The 23,336-nt window shown below is 48.1% G+C and overlaps 1 protein-coding gene across 1 annotated transcript; it reads right to left on the bottom strand.

Moving 5' to 3' along the window:
- Positions 1–12,440: 12,440 nt before the first annotated feature.
- On the bottom strand, positions 12,441–16,044 carry LOC101775333 (LRR receptor-like serine/threonine-protein kinase). The gene is made up of 2 exons (XM_004957075.4): positions 13,200–16,044; positions 12,441–13,105 (listed from the first exon to the last, which is right to left on the bottom strand). Exons 1-2 carry the CDS (start codon positions 16,042–16,044, stop codon positions 12,639–12,641), a joined length of 3,312 nt encoding a protein of 1,103 aa, XP_004957132.2. The 3' UTR covers positions 12,441–12,638.
- Positions 16,045–23,336: the final 7,292 nt, after the last annotated feature.

Here is a 23,336-nt window from a genome sequence, read left to right as displayed (position 1 = left end):
TTTTGTAGCTCTGATAGATCAAATGAGGAGTATTTCGATAATTTGCTGTGGCCAGCTTCAAGTGCATTGCTAATATTCTGCCTGACGCATAAACTTGAATAGTGCGGAAATTTTGTAGCTCTGATAGATCAAACGAGGAGTATTTTGACAATTTGGTGCGACCATTCATTTTATTTGATTCCTATTGTTTTTCAAAACGATCTTGAGCAGACACCCTGAAGAAGTACAGCGGAGCAGAATCCAATTTGGCGGAGCTGAAAAAGTTGGGAGCAGTAACTTTGCATGGAGTCAATGCAAAAACGATGATACTTCATACTGATCTCAAGATGAGGCGGTTCGATAGGGTTGTTTTCAACTTCCCCCATGCAGGGTTCAAGGGGAAAGAAAACCAACCACATATGATCAAGTATGTAACTTTGTATTGTTTATCTTTGCTGTTTGTTTTATGTAGTTTACAGTTGTATCCTATGATGATGACACATCAAGCAGATAAACTGAGAACTTTTTACTTTTTAGATATTAGCGCCATACTAACCAAAACAATTAGTATACAAATTGGATCTCAGTTTTTCTCCATTTAATGTTGAATTGTCTGTTACAATAGTGCTGCTACTTACTACTGACATAGGTCCTGTTTGTATACGCTTTTCTGGAACTCGCTTATCTAGCAAGCAAGCTTATCTGATAAGCCTGCTGTCTGGAGAATCTGCTGTCTGAATAAGCAGTGTGTTTGGCAATCCTGATTATTTTGTGTCGATTGTCTGTCCTGGTTGGTAAATTGACCTGAATGCCCCTAGCAAACAATTGTCTCGGCAGCAAGTGCGGTGACCAACCTGCAACGGCAAGCCTGGTGCTCGGTGAGGGTGCCGAGGAAGACGGGCAGGGGAAGAAGGCGGCAGGGGCCAAGCCCGGTGGCGGGGGCTAACCGCGGCGGCGGCGGCCAAGCCGCCAAGGGCCAAGCCCGGCGGCGGGGGCTAACCGCGGCGGCGGGGGCCAAGCCGCCAAGGGCCAAGCCCGGCGGCGGCACCCGGCGTCGGTTGCAGGGGCGGCGGCGGTGGACGGGAACTGGCAGCGGACGGGAGCCGGCGGCGGTCGCAGGAGGCGAGGGGGCTGCGGCGGCGGACGGGAACCGAGTGCCGACGTCAAGATCTACAGGCGGCGGGAGCCGGCGATGGACGCGGAAGGTGCGGGAGCGGCGGCGGTCGCGGAAGGTGCGGGAGCGGCGGCGGCGGACGAGAACCGAGCGGCGGCGAATGGGAACCGAGCGGCGGTGGCGAGCCAAGCCCGGCGGCGGGACCTAGCGACCGACGGGACCTGGCGGTGGACGGGACCCGACGGCGGTCGCGGGAGGCGCGGCGGCGGACGGCTGGAGGAGTCGGTGGGTGAGGGTAGCGGGGGAATAATCGCTTCGCTTATTGGAGAAGCGTCTCCCGACCGGCGTACAGGATAAGCCGGATGCCAGTTGTTTCCTAGCTTATGCACTAAGCGGCTTACGTAGCAAGCGGAAAATAAGCAAAGCGTTTGGGTGGGCTTATGACTTATTTCCACCTATAAGCGGGAAATAAGCGGATACAAACAGGGCCATAGTTTTTTCTAGAAAATGGATAAATATCTGGCCTCTGCGACCGCACACAACCAAATTTTACAGTATTCAATTCTCAGCACATCAGCTGATCACATAGATAAGTGAAATTGTACGCAAACGACAAGAAGAAATCAAAAGCAAAGTCCATTATTGCTTCTCCATCCATTCTTAGCAAAGATATCTAGGGCCACGATCTCCAATGCCTTGCTTGCCAAACAGATGGTCTCCCTTGCTTCCTCATGCTGCAGTAGTGACCAATATCGCAGCCAATATGCTCCCCTGAAAATAGCTTGTTTTTTTCAAAAACCATATCGTTACGCGTACACCAAATTGCCCACATCAGAACTGCAACCCCAACGAAAATCAAATTTCTATCTTTTTTATTCGTGCTTGTTAATCAATTTCCAAGCATGTACTGTATTGATCTTGGTGGGCTCACATGGTGATTCTATCAACTACGTGGTGATTAAGTTTAATAATAAGTGTGTTGATCTTACCTTTAGACAAGATGAGCTTTATTTGCTATCACTTGGTGGGAACGTGAATGTCGTAAGCATTGAGAATGTGAATGCCTCTTCGTCTATGAATGTAAGAAATAAGTAGAAAAGAATTGATGACGTATCTTCGAAATTATGGCACTATCGTTTAGATCATATTTCGATGAGAAGAATTGAACTATTAATTAAGGAATCAATTCTTCCACCCTTAGAATTTTTAGATTTAGAGCAATGCATCGATTGCATTAGGGGAAAGTATGTGAAGAAAATTAAGAAAGATGCCAAACGAAGTGCATGAATTTTAGAAATAATTCACACAGACATTTGTGGTCCATTTCCTGTAGCATCTGTGGATGGTTATGATTCATTTATAACATTCACAAATGATTGTTCATGTTATGGCTATATTTATCCAATTAAGGAACGATCAAAAGCGTTGGATAAATTTAAGATATTTAAGGCTGAAGTAGAAAATCAATATAATTTAAAGATTAAGATAGTAAGATCCGACTGTGGGGGGAGTACTACGGTCGACATACCCCATATGGCCAAGTTCCTAGACCTTTTGCAAGGTTCTTGCAGGAAAATAACATAGTTGCCCAGTACTCCATATTGGGCGAGCCTCAGCAGAACGGAGTAGTTGAAAGATGCAACCGTACATTAATGGATATGGTGAGAAGTATGATAAGTTACTCCACTTTACCGATTAATTTGTGGATGGAGGCATTAAAAACCGCCATTCACATTCTTAATCAGGTTCCAGTAAGTTAGTGTCTAAAATATCATATGAGTTGTGGATTGGAAGAGAGCCCTCACTGAACTCTTTGCATGTGTGGGGTTGTCTGGCGGAGGCTAAAGTATTTAACCCAGATATTGGGAAACTAGATCTTAGTTGCCATTTCATTGGCTATCCAGATAAGTCAAAACATTATCGTTTCTACTGTCCTAACAGACATACTAAGTTTGTAGAAACGAGACACGCTATCTTTTTGGAGGATGAGATGATCAGGGGGAGCATGGTAGCCTAAGAAATTAGTCTTGAGGAGAGGTGGGTATACGTACCCACTCCGATGATTTCGTTTTTCTCAATACCCATTGTTGCTGCACTGACAGTGCAGGACACTGTGGTAACAACACCTGTTGATAGTTCTCCCGTTGCAATAATAAATGAAGATGAGGAACCTGTCCTTCAGGATTCTATAGAACCTGTTGTCACACATGAGGAAGAGCTGCAACAGCCCCACATGGAAGATGTGCCAAATGTTGAGGCCCCTAGAAGGTCTCATAAAGTTAGAAAACCAGGTATTCCTGATGACTACTGTAACAACTTTGCCTTAATTATGTGTAATTAAACTTAAACAAGTCATTAGTCACTAAGCAAAAGAGGTAAAATATCCATTTCGACCCTAAAAAGCTCTTTTTGGAGTTAAATATAAAACTTGAGTTTTATATGCAGACTTCAAATATTGCCCAAATAAGAGTTGTAAAAATTTTAATTTCAAACAACTTTTGTTAATAACACTTTGGCTAATTCGGAGTGGGAGAAGGTCAAAAACAAGGATCAAACCAGGAGTATTTTAAAATCCTACAAACAACCTAAGTCCTGAAATTCTGGTTTTTCCTCAACTTTGCAACCTGTTATCTCACAATTTTATATCTAACCTCAAGTCAAACCTTTAATAAAAGTTGTAGTCCCTTGAGTGTGTTCCAACTTTGTTACACTGACCCAGGTCCAAATCGAAACCGAACCTACTCAAAAACTTGGTCAAAGTCGGGTAAAACAGTCAACTCAGCCGTCGGAGCATTCCAGCTCTAAGTCTGGAAACCATCCAGAGTGCGCCTCTTGGCGAGTTTGTTCCTCCAATTTTTTGAACTAAACTCAAGAAAAGCCCTTAATAGAAGTTGAAGTCCTAAGACCGAAGAACAATTCCTTCAATAGCACCTTGATCTAGTTCAACTCAGAAGCTGTCCAAAATTCGAATCCAAGACAGCCAAATTCCTGAAATTCCACCAAATCGGCTGAAATGTCTAAGTCGGAAATTTCTAGTGTTTGGCAAACTTTGGCTCGAGTTATCTCCAAATCCGTTCAAAATCTGGACAAACACCTTTAATAAAGTTTGAACTTCGAGCATAGGACTACAAGTTTGCTAAAGGGATATTCGAACATTTAGTTTGAAAATCTTGAATGGAGAATCCCCAAAGTCGATCTTGTGTGTTGCCTGGCCTCGCCTCGACGCCAGCGCGCCCGGGCATGTTCGCCTGTGCACCGCCGGCCGCGTGGCCGCCGTCCATCGGCAGCTCGCCAGCACCCCATCCCCAGCAGGGAAGCAACGGGACGGGAGCCCCGACGCCCAACCAGCGTCGCGACAAGACCCGACGAAGCTCCCCGCTACCCTATCGCCGACCGAGCACATCCCCTGCCCTGCCGCGCATCCACACCCGCCAACCGTAGCTTTGCCCGCTCGTTGGAAAAGCCGCCACGCCGTTGTCATCCCACGCCTCCGCCCGCTCACCCAACAAGAGCCTTGGCACTCCGCCTCACCCGCTCGACAAACCGGATGCCCACGCTACATATCGCCCGTGGCCAACCACGGCGAGATACGCCCGGAGCTCCGCTTCCCAAGGCCAATGGCGCCTCCGGCCAATGGCCGCCTCGCCCACGTACCAGCTCTCCCCGGCCTTATCCTCTCGTGCCCGGAGCCCTGCCTCGACCCTCCACCCCACCTCTCCCCTATAAAAGGGCCAAGCATGCCGTCAAGCACCACCCTTCGCCACCTCCCGCACACCGCGCCCCTGTTTCCACTACACCGCCGCTAAGGCTCCCGTGGAGATCCCACCTCCACGCCGTCCCACGCTCCGATGACCTCTCCGCTCGCTTCGCCATCCCTCTGCACACGTCCCTGAGCTGCTCGTTACCCTCCTAACGCCGCCGGTGTGCCGGAACGCCGCCCGCACCGCCACCCGCCAAGCCAAGTCGCCGCCGCCACGTTCCGACCCTCGCCGGCCATCTCCGTCGCCCAAACTCCGCCAAGTCGAGCTCAGGTGAGCCCCTGCGCGTCCCCGGCCACTTGTTGCCCGGCCCCCACCGGCGAATCGCTGGGGATTTCGCAGCCGCCTCCATGCGCACCCCCGGGGATGACATTGCGTCTTCCCCAATCTTTCCATGGGCCTAGGCGCAAAACCTAGGGACCTCTGCGTGAATAAACCGTAGACGTGAGGGGTAGAGTGCAAGTTTGCCTCGGTTATTTGTTTTAAATTAGTAGAAAAAGGTTTAAACTTTGTAAATGCCCAGTAAATCGTAGAAAAATCAGAAAAATGCCAAACCACTGCTGTCTAGTTTCTTACAAAAATAAGTTTGCCCATGTTACTGTTGTAAATAATATCCTATAGTTTATTCCTTGCTTAGGCCTTTTAAATCATAGTAAATAGAAGAAAAAGGTAAATCCAACTCTGTGGTGTATGTTTCAATGAGTAGAAGTTCAAAAAAATACTTAGTGCCCTGGAATAGAACTTAAAGTTACTGTTTTAACCTTATATTTGAAATCTAGGGTTAAATCTCCCTTTTTGCATAAGTTTTAATCCAGAGTTGAGAAAATATAAAACCACTTGGAGTAGCTCAGTTTTGAGGGGTAGTTTACATAAAAAATATGGTTTGAGGTCAGACTCAGAAAGAAACCCACCTTCCTTGTAAAGCATGTTTAAATAGGAGATAAATAGGGGAAATAGTTTTCCTTCTCCAAAATCACAAAAAATTCACCAAAGCCTCTGTAACACACCTTCAATCTACTGGTAAAATTTCACCCTCAGATTCACTGTAGGTTTGGAGATAAAAATAATTAAGTACATGCTAACTTTGGTGATAATATGCGTTTAATTCTTTTTTTGGTAATCCAATGGCTCCCAAATTTTACAGTAACTTAAAGATGACTTAAGTAAGGTGCTGTAATTTTCTCAGTGCCTTTTGTTGCTGTTTGCTTGAGGAACCACTTTTTGGCTAAGTAATCGGTTAAAGGAATAAAAAAAAGAAATATAAATCCTAATAAGGTAAATAAGTAATTTTGGAAGAGATAAAAAAACATTCAGGAGGGAATAACTCTCCAAACACACTTAAGCAATCTCACCTTCTTTATGCAACTCTAAGTTGTCAAAATCTATATATGTACACAACCGCCATCAAAGTCAACCTCAAGTTTAAACCGACCACCATACTTTATGAAGTAAATGGAAGTTAAAACCTTATTTAGGTGAATGTGGCCTATATACGATTTTCTTCCTACTATTAAACCATGCCTTGCATCGTTTGTGTACGCGCATGAATAAAACTAAACTCTTGCATGTGCATGTCATGTAGAAGCTAATATCGCTGACGGAACCTACGAGCTCCACCCCATGCCGGAAGAAGAACCTGCTGCGGAGCTTCATCACTTGGAGGTTGAGCCCGAGCAAGATCAAGACCCCGAGGAACCACTAACTTTTCCTGAAGGCAAGCCTCGGTGCATGAATTCCCTGTTTTAAATTTATGCAAGTTATTGATGCTTATGATTGTGCATTTACATTTGTAGGAATTGATTGAAACCGTAGGCATGAACTTAGTACCTTGATCTGAATACTAATTGCTAAGGTTGAGTAGCTGCAATGCTTAATAGGTCTCAGTAAAAGTCGAGTGATTTCCTGTCACTCGCGAGTTATAGGAGTTGAGTGCTTTACTTATGTTGCAACTATAAGGGCGATGGATGGGGTCAGGCTTATGTTCAGTACTTGGTGGGTTGCCCCGTCTGTCTACATGAAATGGACTAAGGTCGAAATGTGTCAGCTTTCATGATCAAGTGTTTGAAAGTACTAATCTCATACCTAGTATGGGATGGGGAAGCCTAGTACCTGATTGAATTGGGGCGTGGCATACTCTCCGGCTGTCCTTGGAACGTCGTTCCCATAGTGCATCATGTGGGTGCAAGTGTGGTCATAGTACGACAGAGGCAGGGATTATGGAGAATTGCATGCCAAAGGAAGTTGGCCATGACACGTGCCTAAGGGATCGATAGGGACGGCTAACAAATGAAGCGACCCTTCGTGGTGCGCGGATATCGTGAGATTAGGTTCGCCATGCATGGTTAATAAATTCGAATCGATTCGTCTGCCTCTCATAGTTTGGGACTACTTGATCGCTATTCTGCACTGAGTAAAGATGGAACATGATGATGATATGAATCTTGATGCTTGTTCTTAAATTGTTTAGAAACTATGCTTACTTAATATAAGTTGCTAATCTAGACTGGTTAATGAACGTAGAACTTGAGCTAAAATATTGAAAGTAAGGACCGACTATAGACGCTTTTGGCAAAACAAACCCAAAGCCAAAAAGCCGTGCATGTCTCGGAGCTGGTGACAGTATTTATCACCTGTCGGGTCAGTCTTACTGAGTATTAGTTGCTCAGCCTTGTTGTGGCTTAACTTTTCAGGTAATGTCGATAGTATGGTTGCTGGCACCACTTGGCCTGCCAAGCTCCCTCCGGGCTGGACAGTCGAGTGGGATCCCTCCTCGGACGGCGAGGGCAGGGATCATTGATGTCATGATCGGCTTCGTCATGATATCGTGTATCGACGTTTAGCTTCCGCTTGTTTTACTTCGTCTTTGTTGAACCTTGCAAACTTGTTTGAATTTTGAAAACTTTGATGTAATAAATTGTTGAACTATATTAATGTGATGGGAATGTTGTAATCTATGTGCCACTCACCTTCATGTGAGCAATGCTTCTTGATCCTAAGTAAGTGGTTTATCGGATGAAATCCGACGGACGATCAAGTTGACTTACTTAAAGTGCATGATCGCGTGTCAGGCGACTTAAGTGCATTTTAGTCAGGTTAATTTGGGGCGGTTCCGCCACAGCTATGAAGTCTATGTTAGTGAAGAAGTTCAAATGGAGGGAGATCCCACCTCATTTGAAGAAACCATGAGAACTCATCGAAATGGCTTGAAGCTATGGAAGATGAAATGAGATCTATGAGTAGCAATAAGGTCTGGGACTTAGAAGAAATTTCTAAAGGAGCCAAGACAATAGGCTGTAAATGGGTCTACAAAACAAAATGTGACTCCAAAGGCAATGTGGAAAGATATAAAGAGTGACTCGTGGCAAAAGGCTTCATGCAAAGAGAAGGAATAGATTATAATGAGATATTTTCTCTAGTCTCTTTTAAGGATTTCTTTAGAATCATAATGGCTTTAGTGGCGCACTATGACTTAGAATTACATTAGATGGATGTAAAGACAACATTTCTCAACGGGGATTTGGATGAAAATGTTTACATGGCACAACTCAAAGATTTTGTAGTGGAAGGAAAAGAACGTATGGGATGCCTCCTGAAAAAATCCATTTACGGATTAAAACAAGCCTCCAAACAGTGGTATTTGAAGTTTTATGAAACAATAAGAAAATTTGGGTTTAATGAGAATAAGGAGGAAAATTGCGTTTATACAAAGTTCAAGAATGGGAAATTCATTTTCCTCATCCTGTATGTAGATGACATCTTACTCGCTAGTAGTGATGTTAATCTACTATTGGAGACGAAGAAGTTTTTGTCCTCGAATTTTGATATGAAAGATCTCGGTGAAGCCTCATTCATTTTAGGAATTGAAATTCACCGAGATAGAAGAAAAAGGGTTTTTAGGATTATCGCAAAAGGCATACTTGGAATAGATTCTAAAGAAATATAGTATGCATGCGAGTAAACCTACGCCTGCTCCCATAGTCAAGGGCGATAGATTTGGGAAATTTCAGTATCCCAGGAACCAATACGAGATCGATCAAATGAAAGCGGTTCCGTATGCTTCAGGTGTCGGAAGCTTAATGTATGCTCAAGTATGTACATGCCTCGACTTAGCTTTTGTAACCGGGATACTTGGCAGATATCAGGATAATCCAGGAATAGATCACTGGAGAATGGTAAAGAAGGCATTGCGTTATATGTAAGGCACGAAAGGCCTAATGTTAGTGTACAGAAGAATGATTCCCTAGAAATAGAAGGTTACTCAGATTCAGATTTTGCGGGAGATATAGACGATAGAAAGTCCATGTCAGGTTATGTATTCACTCTTGCAGGTGGAGCCATTCATGGAAAAGCTCCAAGCAAACCGTCATTGCATCGTCCATGATGTATGCCGAGTTCGTAGCATGTTATGAGGCCACGGGATAGGCAAAATGACTAAAGAAATTTGTACCCAGTTTGAAAGTGGTAGACAACATTCAAAAGTCACTCAAGATGTACTACAACAATGAGCCAGCAGTATTTTATGCTCACAACAATAAATCAAGTGGTGCTGCTAAACACATTGACATCAAGTTTTATGTTGTGAAAGAGAAAATCCAGAATCATACCATTAGTCTAGAGCATATAAGAACAAAGGAAATGCTTGCGGGATCCGCTCACGAAAGGCTTACTGCCCAATATGTTCAGAGAACATTTAGCTGGCATGGGTTTACGGGAAAGCCTATGATCCTTGGATACCAAGGGCGCAGAATAAGGATCTGTTTCAAAATAGAAAGGTGTATTGTAGCTGTTGAATCTAATAGTACGTAACCAACTATTATGACGAGACATGCTCTATACACTGATCTATGATGAAATGAGTGCTAAGTTAAGCTTAAGTATAAGATGAGATCAACGGGGAGACTGTTAGTTGATCTCATCCGACTCGGTTCAACGACCGAGTCGGACTCCTCGATCGCGCCCTGATCGGGGTTGCCCAACCGAACATGGTTGGCGGGCTCCCGTCGCGCAGCGCTATAAAGAGAAAGGTGGAGGCCGGGGCACGCAAGCTAAGGTTCACCGTGCCCACAAAAACTACCTGACAAACCCTAGACCGATCATCCTAGCACTGAAGCGGCGGGAAGCTCCGCCACCCACACTCGCCGTCACCGCCGCCGTCACCGCCATGGTGAGCTCGTCCTCCAAGCCTGATGGCCGGTGACTCTACTCTCTCTATCTCTCGGTTAGCCATGAAACATGTTGTTGTTTATCCTATCCTAAGATTAAGTTAATTACCCGCTAGATTCACATGCAGAGGTCCAAGAAAGTCTATCATTTATCCCCCAGCCGATCAGCTATACTTCAGGTGCTGTTCCTCGGGATCATCCTTGGCATCCTTGGACCTGGGGCAGCTCTAGGTGAGGCTGCACAACTGCACCAGAGCCATGATGTGGCCATCGGGCACAAACTGACTGCAGTCAAGCAAGAGCTGCTCTCTCAACTTGCTCCCTGTAGAGAGCCACGATGCTGAAGTGAATGGCATGTTCTTCAGTGGACGTACCCCTTCCCAGTTAGCAGCTTGCTGATGCTTGTTCCCCTCTTTTGGACAAGTTACGAACAGCGTTGTGGCCATTTGGGTGATGGAATGCAGTCACTTTGCCTGCAGTAATTCTAACTTGCAACTTCGTCTTCCTGGTTTCCGTTGTGTTCTGTTGTTGCACGCGTCCTTGAATCTTGCAAGCGTGTCAGAAGAAAAGCGTCACAACATAATAATTTGCCTGAATTCTGATGTGTTTGCATGTTGCTTATTTGGTCAGCTTCATAGTTCCATGAATTATGAGCAAGGATGGCCACAAAAAAAAAAGGAATAATGAGCAAGAACTTTAGCACTGCATGCATGAGCCTTGCTATTCTTGGGCCTTGCACAGTGCTCGGCATTACACTTCATGGGCCTTGTATTTTTGGGCCAGGCCCGGGACTGAGCCAGTGAGGTCTGCCCGGCGGACTACGGTGTTAGCTTTATCCCAACCACCGGAGAGCGGCGGCGCATCAGCAGCGAGGGTGGCTGCAGACAGCATGAAGCGCGCCAGCGTGGACGCGGGGCACTGGTCTCGACGCATCATTAGCGGCGAGACGACCCCTTCCCCGTCGGCACAGGAGGCGGACGTGCCAACCGCAGCTGAGAGAAGGGAAGCCCCGCGATCAAATCATCAGGCGGGGAATCATTCCAAAAGGATGGCACCTGGACAGTAACCCACTAGCCTGCTGAGCGCCTGATGAGTGCGAGCGCCCAATCATTGGCAGGTGGAGCCCACAACATCCTCTGGGCTTGAATCCAAGACAGCGAGTGTCTTAGTAATTGGGGAGTAGTGTGCGCTGTGCTCTGCTCTAATGCGTGTCCTCTGGTCTAGCTAATCCATATGAGCCACTGTGCAGCGACATGGATAGAAGCAGAACGTCACTTGCATGTTGCATCAGTACAGCCAGTGTTGCTCCGGAGGCAAACTCTTGTATTGTTCAGACTGTCCAATAGCCAATTTCATTACTCTATGTTTATGGAACTAATCAATTCCTCTCCAACATTGTTTTTGGATTTAATATAGTCGTTTGTCCTAGCGGGCATCAACGTGCATGGCTTGCCACATAACCCACCTCGTCCTCAACCAAAAAAACTGACCACAAAATAGTGGTTCGCAATTAGCTTCTGTATATTTGTATGGAACACCCATCCATAAGTTGCATGAAGGGTGCACAGGATAGCCTTTGCATGAGCTCACCTAGGTGATGTGGCACGCCAATGTGGATGGTCGCTAAGATGAGAGATTAGATTGAACCCAAAAATAAAAATTAGAGGACTAAAATGGCCCAAAGTTGGGGGATGAAATTGCGCATTCCGTCAAAAGAAAAGTCTGATTTTTTCTTGGGTAATTCCTCTCGTACTTGACGTTACTCTTGCATTTCATATTTGGTTCTTCTCCAACACCGGCAGTTCCGCACGACGTTAATAGGTTTGGGGTTGGGGTTCATCCAAGCCTGCGAGCTTGGAGGGAAGCCCATTGTGGCAAGTTGTTTTGCCACTCATGATTGCTGAGGACGTGCGGGATCAAGGCAGAGGGGGACGGCCGGGCACGAAGGTCATGGTGATGGGTTAGCGATGGCTTGACGACGATGCCGGCAACCTTGTCGCTCGTAGGGTGGCAGGGGGAGACGAGGAGATGTCAGGGCCACGAGAAGAAATTTCGAGTGCTCGTGGCCCCTAGAATGCCTGAGACCAGAGTGACCGTGTAGATTGATTGACTCATCGCAAATCTCGAATCCATTTCGAAACACAAACACACAATTTTTTTTTGAAAATTTCAAACCCTTTTCAACGGGAAGGATATTTGACAGGCATCATTGCACAGTCGGTTCCATCTCTGTCCGGGAGGCGCCCGACGTGCCTCTGTACCTCACCACGCTGCAAACTCTGTGATCACTCGTATCGCTATCCATGGCGCCGACTTCTTTTTTTCTTGCCTGCAGAACGTGCATGGCACGCCGCGCGCATTTCAGCCTTTCAGGGAGTGCGAGATTTTGCACCGCTAATCGACCACATCAACAGATTTTGACACTGGTTGGGGCCAAAAAAAGCTTATACTAAAATCGACATTCTTCAGGTTAATGTACAAGGGCAGATTACACCCAAAGTACAACTTCACCAGGAGTAGTTCATCCTTGGGCCTTGTCTAAATCGACGAACTGTCTTATGGCTTGCTAAGACGCTAATTTTTACTAAAGCTCACTACGCTCGCAAAAATCTTTGCAACCAGTCGTCAGGCAGAGTACTCCGAGACGGCGAACGAGCAGCTCGACGACTGGCCCCTCGAGTGCGCGCCCCGCGCCGGCGACACCGGCACCGCGGGCGGCTGCTGCTGCTGCTGCGGCTTCGCGTCGTCGTCCCCGCCGCCGGCCGCGGGTCGGCGGATCTCCTTGAGCAGCGCCACGACGTCCTTCATCGCGGGCCGGTCGTCGGCGCGGCGCGACACGCAGAGCGCGGCCACGGAGAGCGCCTGCCGCATCTCGTGCGCGTCCGCCTCGGAGGCGCCCGCCCGGAGGCGCGCGTCCAGGAGCTCGGCCGCGTCGCGCCTGGCCTGCACGTGCTCGCGCACCCACTGCACCAGGTGCGCGCCGCCCGGCAGCGTCGGGTCCAGCGGGTGCCGCCCAGTCAGGATCTCCAGCAACACCACACCGAAGCTGTACACGTCGCTCTTCTCGCTGATCCGCTGCATCGACGCGTACTCTGCTTATTTTCACGCAAAAAAACAAAAGAAACAATTTTGTCAGAAAAGAATTCCATGAAACTGTCGTAGAATCACGAATGGAACGATCTCGACCTGGCGCCATGTAGCCGTAGGAGCCGGCGATGCGCGTCTGCTTGCCGGTGTCGAGCTTGGAGCTGGCGGCGGAGAGGACACGGGCGAGGCCGAAGTCAGCGAGGTACGGCTCGTAGGCCGGGCCGAACAGCACGTTCATGGACTTGACGTCACCGTGCAGGATGGCCGGCACGCAGTCGTGGTGGAGGTACGCCACGGCGTGGGCGACGCCGAGCGCGACGTCGAAGCGCGCGCCCCACTCGCCCGCCGGCGGCGCGCCCTTGGCGGCGAGGCCGCCGTGGAGGAGCCCGCTCAGGCTGCCGTTGGGGAGGTAGCCGTAGAACAGCAGCCGGGTGCCGCCGTTCGCGGCCCACCCCAGGAGCCGCACGATGTTGCGGTGCCGGATGGAGCCCAGCGCCGCGATCTCGCTCCGGAACGCCGCCGACGCCGCCTCGTCATCCGGCGACGACCACATCTTCTTCACGGCCAGGGTGTAGCCGCTCGGGGTGTCCACCTTGTACACCACCCCGGAGCTGCCGGTGCCGATCACGTTCGCGGACGTCAGCCCGCGAAGCACGTCGTCCATGGTGATGTCGAGCTTCTGGTACAGCGTCACTTCCCACGTGCCCTCGCCGTGGATGATGCGCCCGCCGCCGCGGCGGTGCGTGCGTGCGAGCATGTACGTGGCGGCCACCAGGAGCAGTGCGCTCACGGCAGCGAGCACGGACATGGCCACCTTCAGCGACGAGATGGCCCCGCGCCGCGAGTATCCGTCGGAGCCGTCGCCGACGAGGAGGTGCCGGTTACCGGCGAGGTCGCTGAGGGGCAGCTTCTGGAAGAACGGGGTGTTCGGGAGCTCGCCGGAGAAGGCGTTGTAGGAGATGTTGAGCGTAACGAGGTTCTGCAGCGCCGCCAGCGGTTCCAAGCTCCCGGAAAGCTCGTTGTGCGACAGGTCCAGGCTGCCGAGCTTGTCAAGTCCGGCGAACTGCGACGGTATCTCCCCCGAGAGCCGGTTGGAGCTGAGGTTAAGGGAAATCTCCAACGACGGTAGCGCCCCGAGCTCCGCCGGGATGCCGCCGGAGAACGCGTTGCCGCCGAGGTCCAGCAGCTGGAGCTTCTCGCACGAACCGAGCTCCGGCGGTATGCCGCCGGTCAGCCGGTTCTTTCCCAGGTACAGCTTCGTCAGCTCCGGCATCGACCCGATGCTGGAGCTCAACGGCCCGGCGAGCTGGTTGTCGGAGACGTCGATGAGCTGGAGACTGCGCGGCAAGGTGTCCGGCAGTGCGCCGGACAGAGCATTCGAGTGCAGGTCGAGGAACTCGAGGCTGGCACACCCCGAAATGGCAGCGGGCACAGGGCCGACGAGGTGGTTCTCGCTCATGTCGAGGAAGTTGAGGTTCTTGAGGCTGCCGATCTCGGCGGGTATCGTACCGGACAGCCGGTTGCCATTGAGCCGGAGGCGGTAGAGGCTGGTGCAGTTGCCGATCTCCGGCGGTATGAACCCGGTCAGCTCGTTGCTCAGCAGCAGCAGCTTCGTCAGGTTCTGGAGCCCGAACAGGTCCTTGGGGATCGGGCCGGTAAGGTTGTTGTACGACAGGTCAATGGCCTGAAGGCTGGGCGCCTCGGCGAGGCTCGCCGGCAAGCCGCCGGTGAGCCGGTTCTTCCACGCGTAGAACAGGGTGAGGTTGCGCAGGCTCGGGAAGTCGAGGCGGATCTCCCCGGACAGCGCGTTGTTGTCGACCTCGATGTCCGTCAGCGACGTGCAGTTGGAGAGCTCCGGCGGGATGACGCCGGTGAGCTGGTTCGTGCTCAGCTGCAGCTGCTGGAGGTTTGGCAGCCCGCCCAAGGTCGCCGGAATGCTCCCGGTAAGGGAATTCAGCGACAGGTCAATGAGCGTGAGCTCCTTGCACTGCCCGAGCTCCGGGGGAATCGCGCCGACGAGCTGGTTCTGCCACAGAAGCAGCGTTTGGAGCTTCTTGAGCTGGCCAATTTGCGGCGGTATCGGTCCGGAGAGAGAATTCTGGTAGAGGTACAGGCTGGTGAGCTCAGTGCAGTTGCCGATGGACTCCGGGATCCGGCCGGAGAGCAGAGTGGTGTAGATGGCAATGGTCTGGATCTTCTTGAGCTGCCCGATCGTGTCCGGGAGGCTCCCGGAGACGCCGGTCTCCGCGAGGCCGAGCATGGTGAGGTCGGTGCAGCCGCCGATCTCCGGCGGCAGAGGTCCCTTCATCCCCTGGTTCCCGCCCGCGCGGAGCACCTGCAGCTTCTTCAGGTTCCCGATGCTCGCTGGGATCGGCCCGCTCAGCTCGTTGTCGTAGAGCGTGAATTGCATCAGGCTGGTGAGGTTGCCGATGGCGTCGGGGATGGCGCCGCGCAGGGAGTTGGTGTTGAGCGCGAGCGACTCGAGCTTCGCGAGCCGGCACAGCTCCGGCGGGATCGCGCCGGTGAGCTGATTCTTGCTGAGGTCAAGGGTGGTCAGCTCGCCGTACCCGCCGATCTCCGCCGGTATCGCGCCGGTGAGGTTCGTGCCGGAGAGCACCAGCGTCCTCAGCGTCGCCGCCAGCGGCTGCAGGTTGGCCGGGAGCGGGCCCTGCAGGTCCACCGAGGTGATGCTCAGCCCGGCGACGCCGCCGCGCGCGTCGCACGACACGCCGAACCACCGGCACGGGGTGGCGTCCGCGGCGCGCCACGACGCCAGCGCGCCGCTCGCCGGGCGCAGCGTGTCCTTCCATCGCAGCAGCGCCTGGCCCTGCTCGTTGACGCAGTGGCACGGCGGCACCAGCAGCAGCAGCAGTGGCAGCAGCGCGTGGGCGAGCGGCACGAGAAGCGCGGGGCTCGGTGCGGCGGCGCGGGACCACGGCGGCATTGGCGGCGGCGGCGCGCGCCTCGGTGGCGAGGCTGAAGAGGCGGGCGGGTGACGTGACTGGGGGAGGCGAGGGGGGCGGCAATGCGGTGGATGGCTCGCTTGGTGAGGTGGCGCCTCTCGCAAGCATTGGGATTGTAGAGGGGGAGACCCCATGAATTGTTTATACAGGGAAAGCACAGGAGATCTGGATCCAACAAATTGAGCCACCAAGCAATGGATACAAAAAAATTCCAAACCGAAGAGCGGATTCTGATTGATTGTTGCAGTGTAGTGCGGTGACAGTGTGCTGCTGCTACTAAGATGAAGAGCAGGCTTGATTGGATCTTGGCCTGAACAATTAAAGATATTTGTACTGTAATTTAGTTTTTAATCAGGAAAGGGATGCTGGATGCAGTTTTACAAGTTTGGCAACCATGTGTTAAAGTTTAACACCTGTCACATCGGATGTTTGGATGCTAATTAGGAGTATTAAACATAGGCTAATTACAAAACTAATTGCACAGATGGAGTGTAATTCACGAGACGAATCTATTAAGCCTAATTAGTCCATGATTTGACAATGTGGTGCTACAGTAACCATTTGCTAATGATGGATTAATTAGGCTTAATAGATTCGTCTCGCGAATTAGCACAGGGTTCTGCAATTAGTTTTATAATTAGCTCATGTTTAGTTCTCCTAATTAGCATCCGAACATCCGATGTGACACTATTAAAGTTTAACACCTCGTATCCAAACACCCCCTGAGTGGAAGATAAGAGGAAGGTGATGTGGTTGGCCTCATGATCTGCATATGTTTATCCCCAGTTGGTGTACTTATTACTGCCATGGGCAGCCTCCCTGAATTTTTAATTGCGGCTGCTGGTCTTTGGAGGTGAAAACATCTCTTCTCCCTCCTCGTGTTCTGTGAAATCAGGTTACTGCTAATTCTCTCGGTAACCGGGCTTTTATCCGATGTTCCATGGAAGAGCATTTTGCGTGCAGTGTCAGTTAATTCTTAATCCCTGCTCCTTTGTACCGTTGGCGCAGGAGTTGACAGTGGCTGGCACTGCTGCCTGGCTTTAGGTGTATGTAACCTTCTAAAACGTTTTCTGATGGCAGTGCTATGGGCTGTGACAGAGCTGCTTTACAGTAACCTCTTTGCAGGTACAACTGTTCTTCTGCAGATCTCCTCCTTTACAGCGATAGTATAGTACATACAGCAGTAAAAAGGAGCACATCTTACGTTGCTAATTCAACGTTCCAAGTCCTGGTGTTTACATTTGCTTTTCCATTACCCGTACCATCTTTCCTGCGATTTTTACAGCCATACAGAACTTAATCTTTTCAGAAGTTGCTACTGATAATTGCAAGATATGTAGTCCTTCCGCGTAAATCTCTTTTGCTACTAATTTTAGTTTACACGCTCTGATCAATGAGCGCAAATTACTCTTTCTGTAGCCCAGTTACAGTTGAATCTGTGGATGAAGTTCAGAAAGCATGTTCAGTCACATGCATAAGTTTCTGCAGAAAAGGAGATCACTGTAATACTAGAACTGGCGAAACCTAATTGCTTCCTGTGAACTCATCATGGCATCAGAGAGAGGCCTGCTGGTTAAACAAAAGGGGTAAGACAGAGGGAATAAGAGAGGAATCTTAGGGTGCACATGACAGTAAGTAAAGGGGGTGAAGGTTAGTACAATGCAAAGCATAAAAAAACTTCAGCAACTTACCCATGTGAATAGTTGGCAACCCGCTAGAAAGTAACTGATGTGCGGTGATAAAAATAAAAATTTTGGAGCAAGAACATGTTCTTGCCTTTGAGTGGAAGGGACAATGAGGAATAAGATATTAAGATAACCACCCTATTGTTCCTAGTTAAATCCATGGATCTATCTTAGCTTAGCATCATCACCATGGCTGGTAGATCCCTTTAATTTGTTAAACAACATAATATTTCAACATCAAACTTTCAACTTTTAAAAGAGCGAACGGCAAAGCACCGATCCTTGAAATGAAAATGGCATGTTTTCACACTTGGTGGATACAGTTATTTCATTATTGTTCCTACATCGTGTTTCGATTATTTCACATCAGTTGTCCACCACCTCATTATTTTATTCAAATGAAATATTACGGAAGATGAATGGTTATCCGGTTGCAAGATTTAAATTTGAACTTAAAGAGGGCCTATTTTTGTTATCACTAGTCATGTTGCATTTACATATGACTTGTTACCTTGTGTCAGTAAACTTGTTCTGAATTTCATGTCAACTATGCCCAAAATAACTTATACCAACTCATGTTAATCTACCGTCATTCACGCTAAGTCATGGTTAGAATGTGGCCACATGGGTGATGATGGACAAGCCAGGAGACATGTTAGGTACCACACATGGTTGATGATGTTTGAGTAATACGGGGTGGTGGTAAACATCAAGGGAATATAAGGCTGATTTGGATCCAGATCCCATCAAGGGCCCGGGTTGTAGAGTTCTTTGACAGCTAATTCTTCCGTTAGTTCTCTGACAGTATGACATTTCTCAGGCCTACCTGCTGCCAAGATCTGATCCTATACATCATGTTCCTTCAGTAAAAAAAAATGCATGTACCATTTTTTTAATAGAATTCTATCGACTTTACGCGATAGATCTGATTGGGGAATAACTATAGGTGCACTGTCGAAAGGTAATTAGAATTGATTGCCGGTTTAAGAACATTCTTCACTGAAAGGTTGAAAGTTGAAACAGTTAAACAATGTTGCAAAGGACACAACTTCCTAGTTCCCAAATCCAGTCATTTTTTGCCTGCAAAGAGCAGGGCAAATGGAAAGCTAGAAGTAGCCGTCAGAATTGTTAGGCATCTAGCCAGCTAAATCGCTATACAGTTACTGGGGTCACATTCTGCAGAATTCACTACTACGTAGCTGGTATATGTAGCTGTTGGTGGTCACTTTCTCCAAAATCAGAACAGTTAAATCACTGCTGCACAGCAAAGAGCTTTTGCAGCGTCTCATAACGTCACTCCTTGCTTGCAAACTGATAGACCGAAACTATCAATCCAGACTGCTAGCAACAATGCTATGCTCGATTAATGGTAAATGAAGCTTCTTCACTGCATCATTTACATTTTAACCACGGTAATTTCTGTCAGATAAGAACATTCTTTCAACAACGAAATGCAATATTTAAGACGGTGTTCGAGGTTCTGTTAACTTCCTTGCAAAGTGTACCTATGAAATGCTACATTACTTGGCCTGATCAAAGCTGGACAGGAATTGATGATTTCGGGGCATCTGTCTGCTGCACTGAGCCTACCTGAACATAGCTTTCCGTGTTCATCTTTCTGGTTAAAATTTAAAAATTAGTAGCATATAGGAAATGAGAGGAACATAGATTCGGTTCAAACTGATGAACAATTAGGCAAATTGCATATGTCTTATAAAGTAGGATGAACGGCTATAAAAGTTTGAGCCCTTACCCTGCATGCATGATAATATAATACAAGATTCAAGTAAATCAAGATATATTTGTCCTAGGATGTGTAAATGAAAGCTGAAGTTGAAGGATCCAATAATTCATAACGAATCTTCATGCCTTTTTGTTATCCCCCTCACGTGTTGTTCACTAGAAATCCTAGAACTGGATATGGATGCAATCATGGCCACACACCATTAGCTTAGCACACTTGGTTTTCATGGTATTTAAATAATCACTCGTTAACATTTGATATAGTTCAATTATTGCAAATCGATAAGCATGCAACTTGTTCACATTTAAATCATCAGAAAGAAACTTCTCACTAAAAACCTTTTTCTTGTAAAATAATGAAAAGTGGATCTATTAGCATTGGCGATGCATTTGTGTTTGGAGGGAGAATGGATGGCTACTACATGACCTACTCTGCTGGTAGTTCTGGCGGCACTACCCCATGTTTGATGTTTTCCCCGGAAGACACGTTGCAAAAGGGTGAGTTGTCGCAAGCTTTGGAGCACACAAAAAGAGCACACCCGTATCACTGCTGCCCGACCTTTCCATGTTTTGCATTGGAAGCTCCGAACTTCATGCATGGAGGAAGCAAGAATTGAGATCCATGGCCACCCTATGCGACTTTGCAAGCTAAGGGATTTCACCAATTATTCTAAGAATTTCGATGTTTTATGTGAAATTCTTGCGTTTTCCAACAGGACCCTGGTTTACATATTGTTTCACTTTCTTTTTTGTCACATCAATGTCTCGTAAGCACATTGTCTAGTGGTTGGAGCTGATATTGCACTCCTTGATTTGAGGGTTTTGTTGTCTTAGGACGCACATACCTGCTTTTCTTCTTGTCTCTAGGCATTATTCTATACAGGGAAAAGAAAGCAACTTGAGGCACCAAGTTGTTAGTGCTCACAAGAGTTTAGGATATGCATTATCTCGATCTTTCTTTTCACCTGCTTACCTCAGAGAAAAGATGTGGAAGATCCGCATGAAGCAAATAATTAAGAAACTAAACACAATAAAAATAGCTTTGCAAACATGTGCAAAGGTTAAATGGATGGAATCTTTGACTAGATGTGCAGCTTGCATGTATGAGTGGGGCTGTTTTGGGGCCAATAATACCAACTTTATGATTGCCACACCAACCTTCGGACGCATTCGTGTGCATCCACATAATTGCATCCCAAATCAGTTTTTGCCATTTTTCAATCAAGATTTGGTACTAATAATTTTGTCATAGACTCATAGGGCCTGTTTGGATACACACTCATAATCTTTAGGACTTCACTTTTAGTCCACTTTTAAGACTTGTGCATCCAAACATATGTCATAAAAGTGCATTCATAATGTTTAGGAGTGTTGTTTTCATTAGGAGGACCAAACCATTATAACAGGTCATTTTCTCCGAAAAGTGGCCCCCAACCCATCCTTTACCCCTGTTGCCCCTCCCCTTCTCTCTCCACGGCGCTAGAAACGGAGCAGGGATGGAGTAATTAGGGATACAAAAGTCATTTTCCCTCTAACATCCTAAAGATTATGATTCCATCCAAACAGCCCACTCATAAATTTTAGGACTACCAATTTCTAGCTCCTAAACTTTATGAGTGTCATAAAGTTTATGAGGATGTATCGCCCATAGTCAACATATTTTAGTTTTTAGCTTTGGGACTGATTCACCAGAGCAACTCACGTGGACCAAGTTTTGGCCTTCTCTTCAGTCTGTAGTTTCAGAGAACTAAAATAGATGCACCTGCGAAAAATCTGAAGAGTTATCCAAGTTTTGGATCTTTAGGACCTCCTAAAATTTATGTCACATCGAATATTCGGAGGCTAATTAGGAGGACTAAATATGAGCTAATTATAAAACTAATTACACAGATGGAGGCTAATTCACGAGACGAATCTATTAAGCCTAATTAATCCATCATTAGCACATGTTTACTGTAGCATCATATTGTCAAATCATGAACTAATTAGGCTTAATAGATTCGTCTCGCAAATTAGTCTCCATCTGTGCAATTGATTTTATAATTAATCTATATTTAATACTCCTAATTAGTATCTAGATATTCGATGTGATAGAAATTTTAGGAGGGACTAAAGAAACAAACATCCCGTAAGACTTGTGTAAACGGGAAAAGAGTCATGAACTCATGATCCCATAAATTTCTCCCCAGCTTCACCCATGGCTAGACAAACCCACCAACATGAGCCTTCAATGAAGTTTCTTCCAACCGTCTCAGACTCTATCCTATTCCCTCCCTCCCTGCCCGCTGATTGTGCCATCAGTGTCTGCACCCTCGCAAGAACACAGGAGGCGGCAGCGGCACAGCACAAAAAAGCCTGCGTCGATCAGCCGTCACCCGCGGCCTGCATCACGCAACCACCGCGCACGCCTGCCGCGCCCCACGATGACACCTGCTGACCTGCACCTGCGCGCCTCGGTTTCCTGCAGCCGCAGCGATTTCTTGGAAGGGAGAACGCGCCATGCCCTGCGCCGGGACTCGCCCAGTGATCTGCTGCGGGAACCCGCCGGCGTTTCGGCCATCTGGCGGCAGCAGCCTGAGACGCCAGCGGCCGCAAGCAAACGCAGGGGCCGAAACGGATAGCATGAGACAACGGCAGTAAAGACGCGGCCGGCCGGGCACATTTGTACTTCGCGTCATGGCGATCAGCAGAACCCAATTTTTGTCAGCTCGTCAGTCTGTGAATGTAAGCAAAGGAAGATGTATACCCTGGGGGAACTCTTGATGTAGAATGATTTGGAAAAATGGTGTCAGCGAAAAGAAAAATCATGGATATAAATTCCAATTTGGTAACGTTCTTGGATATAATATAATTCCACACACACTAGTGATGGTGCACGCAGATGGAAGTTGCTAATTTCTTTCGGCAAGAATTAGACAGTAAACTCTGATGTTAGTGCTGCAAACAAGCACCGGATCCATGTCTTGATGAGGTTCAGTGCGGTCGTCATTGTCATGGACTGCCCAGAAATGTCTGCATTCGGAGTCGAAAACCTCTGCGAGATGTGAGCGTATGGATCACATACAGGTAGAGTGTGCAAATTTAGTTTAGGTGATGCACTCGAAAGACAAAAATTGGCGTGACAGCCAATGAAACAAAGCAGTCTCATCGTCCATGGCGTTGCACAAAACATATCATTAATAACATAAAAACACGCACATTTTCTTTTTTTTGAAGGAGGCTACAGCAGGCAAGGAGCCGGCTTGAACATTATATTGATATACGAGTGATGATACAGGATTTGTGAAAGGAGGGATTTGAGGAGCTTAGTTAACTAGGTCGTATTACATAGTAAACTACTCCACAGCAGAAGACGATGTCGATGAGGGGCGTGGCGCACACGATGAGCCCAGAGGGCCAGGTCTGCCCCTACAGTGTGAATGAGCACCAGCGGCGGGATGAAGCTTCATTGGAACACGATGGCATTCCGTCCTTTCCAGATGTTCCAGGTGATGGCAGTGATGATCGTCGAGTGAAGGTTGGCCGGGAGAGGTGATGGCAGTGATGATCGTCGAGTGAAGGTTGGCCGGGAGGTCATCCGGTAGCTGCGACATAGTATAGAGTTCACTGATAGAGGTGAGATACAGGGCACAATCCCATCCCAGCGTGTTCCAGACCATTGCTGCGCGAGGACATCGGAGCAGGATGTGCTCCTGGTCCTGCAGGCATTGTAGAATGCGCAGAGAGGTGAATCAACGATGTTCCGGTGGTGTAGTAGAGTAGCCGAGGGGAGCCGTTGGTGGTGGACGAGCCAGAGGAAATGCATACATCGTGGGATGGCAGCATTGTACCAGATGTTGTCTGCA

The sequence above is a fragment of the Setaria italica genome, chromosome II (assembly GCF_000263155.2).
Source record: "Setaria italica strain Yugu1 chromosome II, Setaria_italica_v2.0, whole genome shotgun sequence".
Classification (NCBI taxonomy): Eukaryota; Viridiplantae; Streptophyta; class Magnoliopsida; order Poales; family Poaceae; genus Setaria; species Setaria italica.
Note: the sequence above shows the minus strand (reverse complement) of the source record. Positions and strands in the feature narration are given on the sequence as shown.

Coding starts and splice junctions, on each gene's coding strand:
- LOC101775333 (XM_004957075.4), bottom strand. CDS start 16,044: ATGCCGCCGTGGTCCCGCGCCGCCGCACCGAGCCCCGCGCTTCTCGTG. Junction 13,106..13,199: donor CTACGGCTACATGGCGCCAG/GTCGAGATCGTT, acceptor GAAAATAAGCAG/AGTACGCGTCGATGCAGCGG.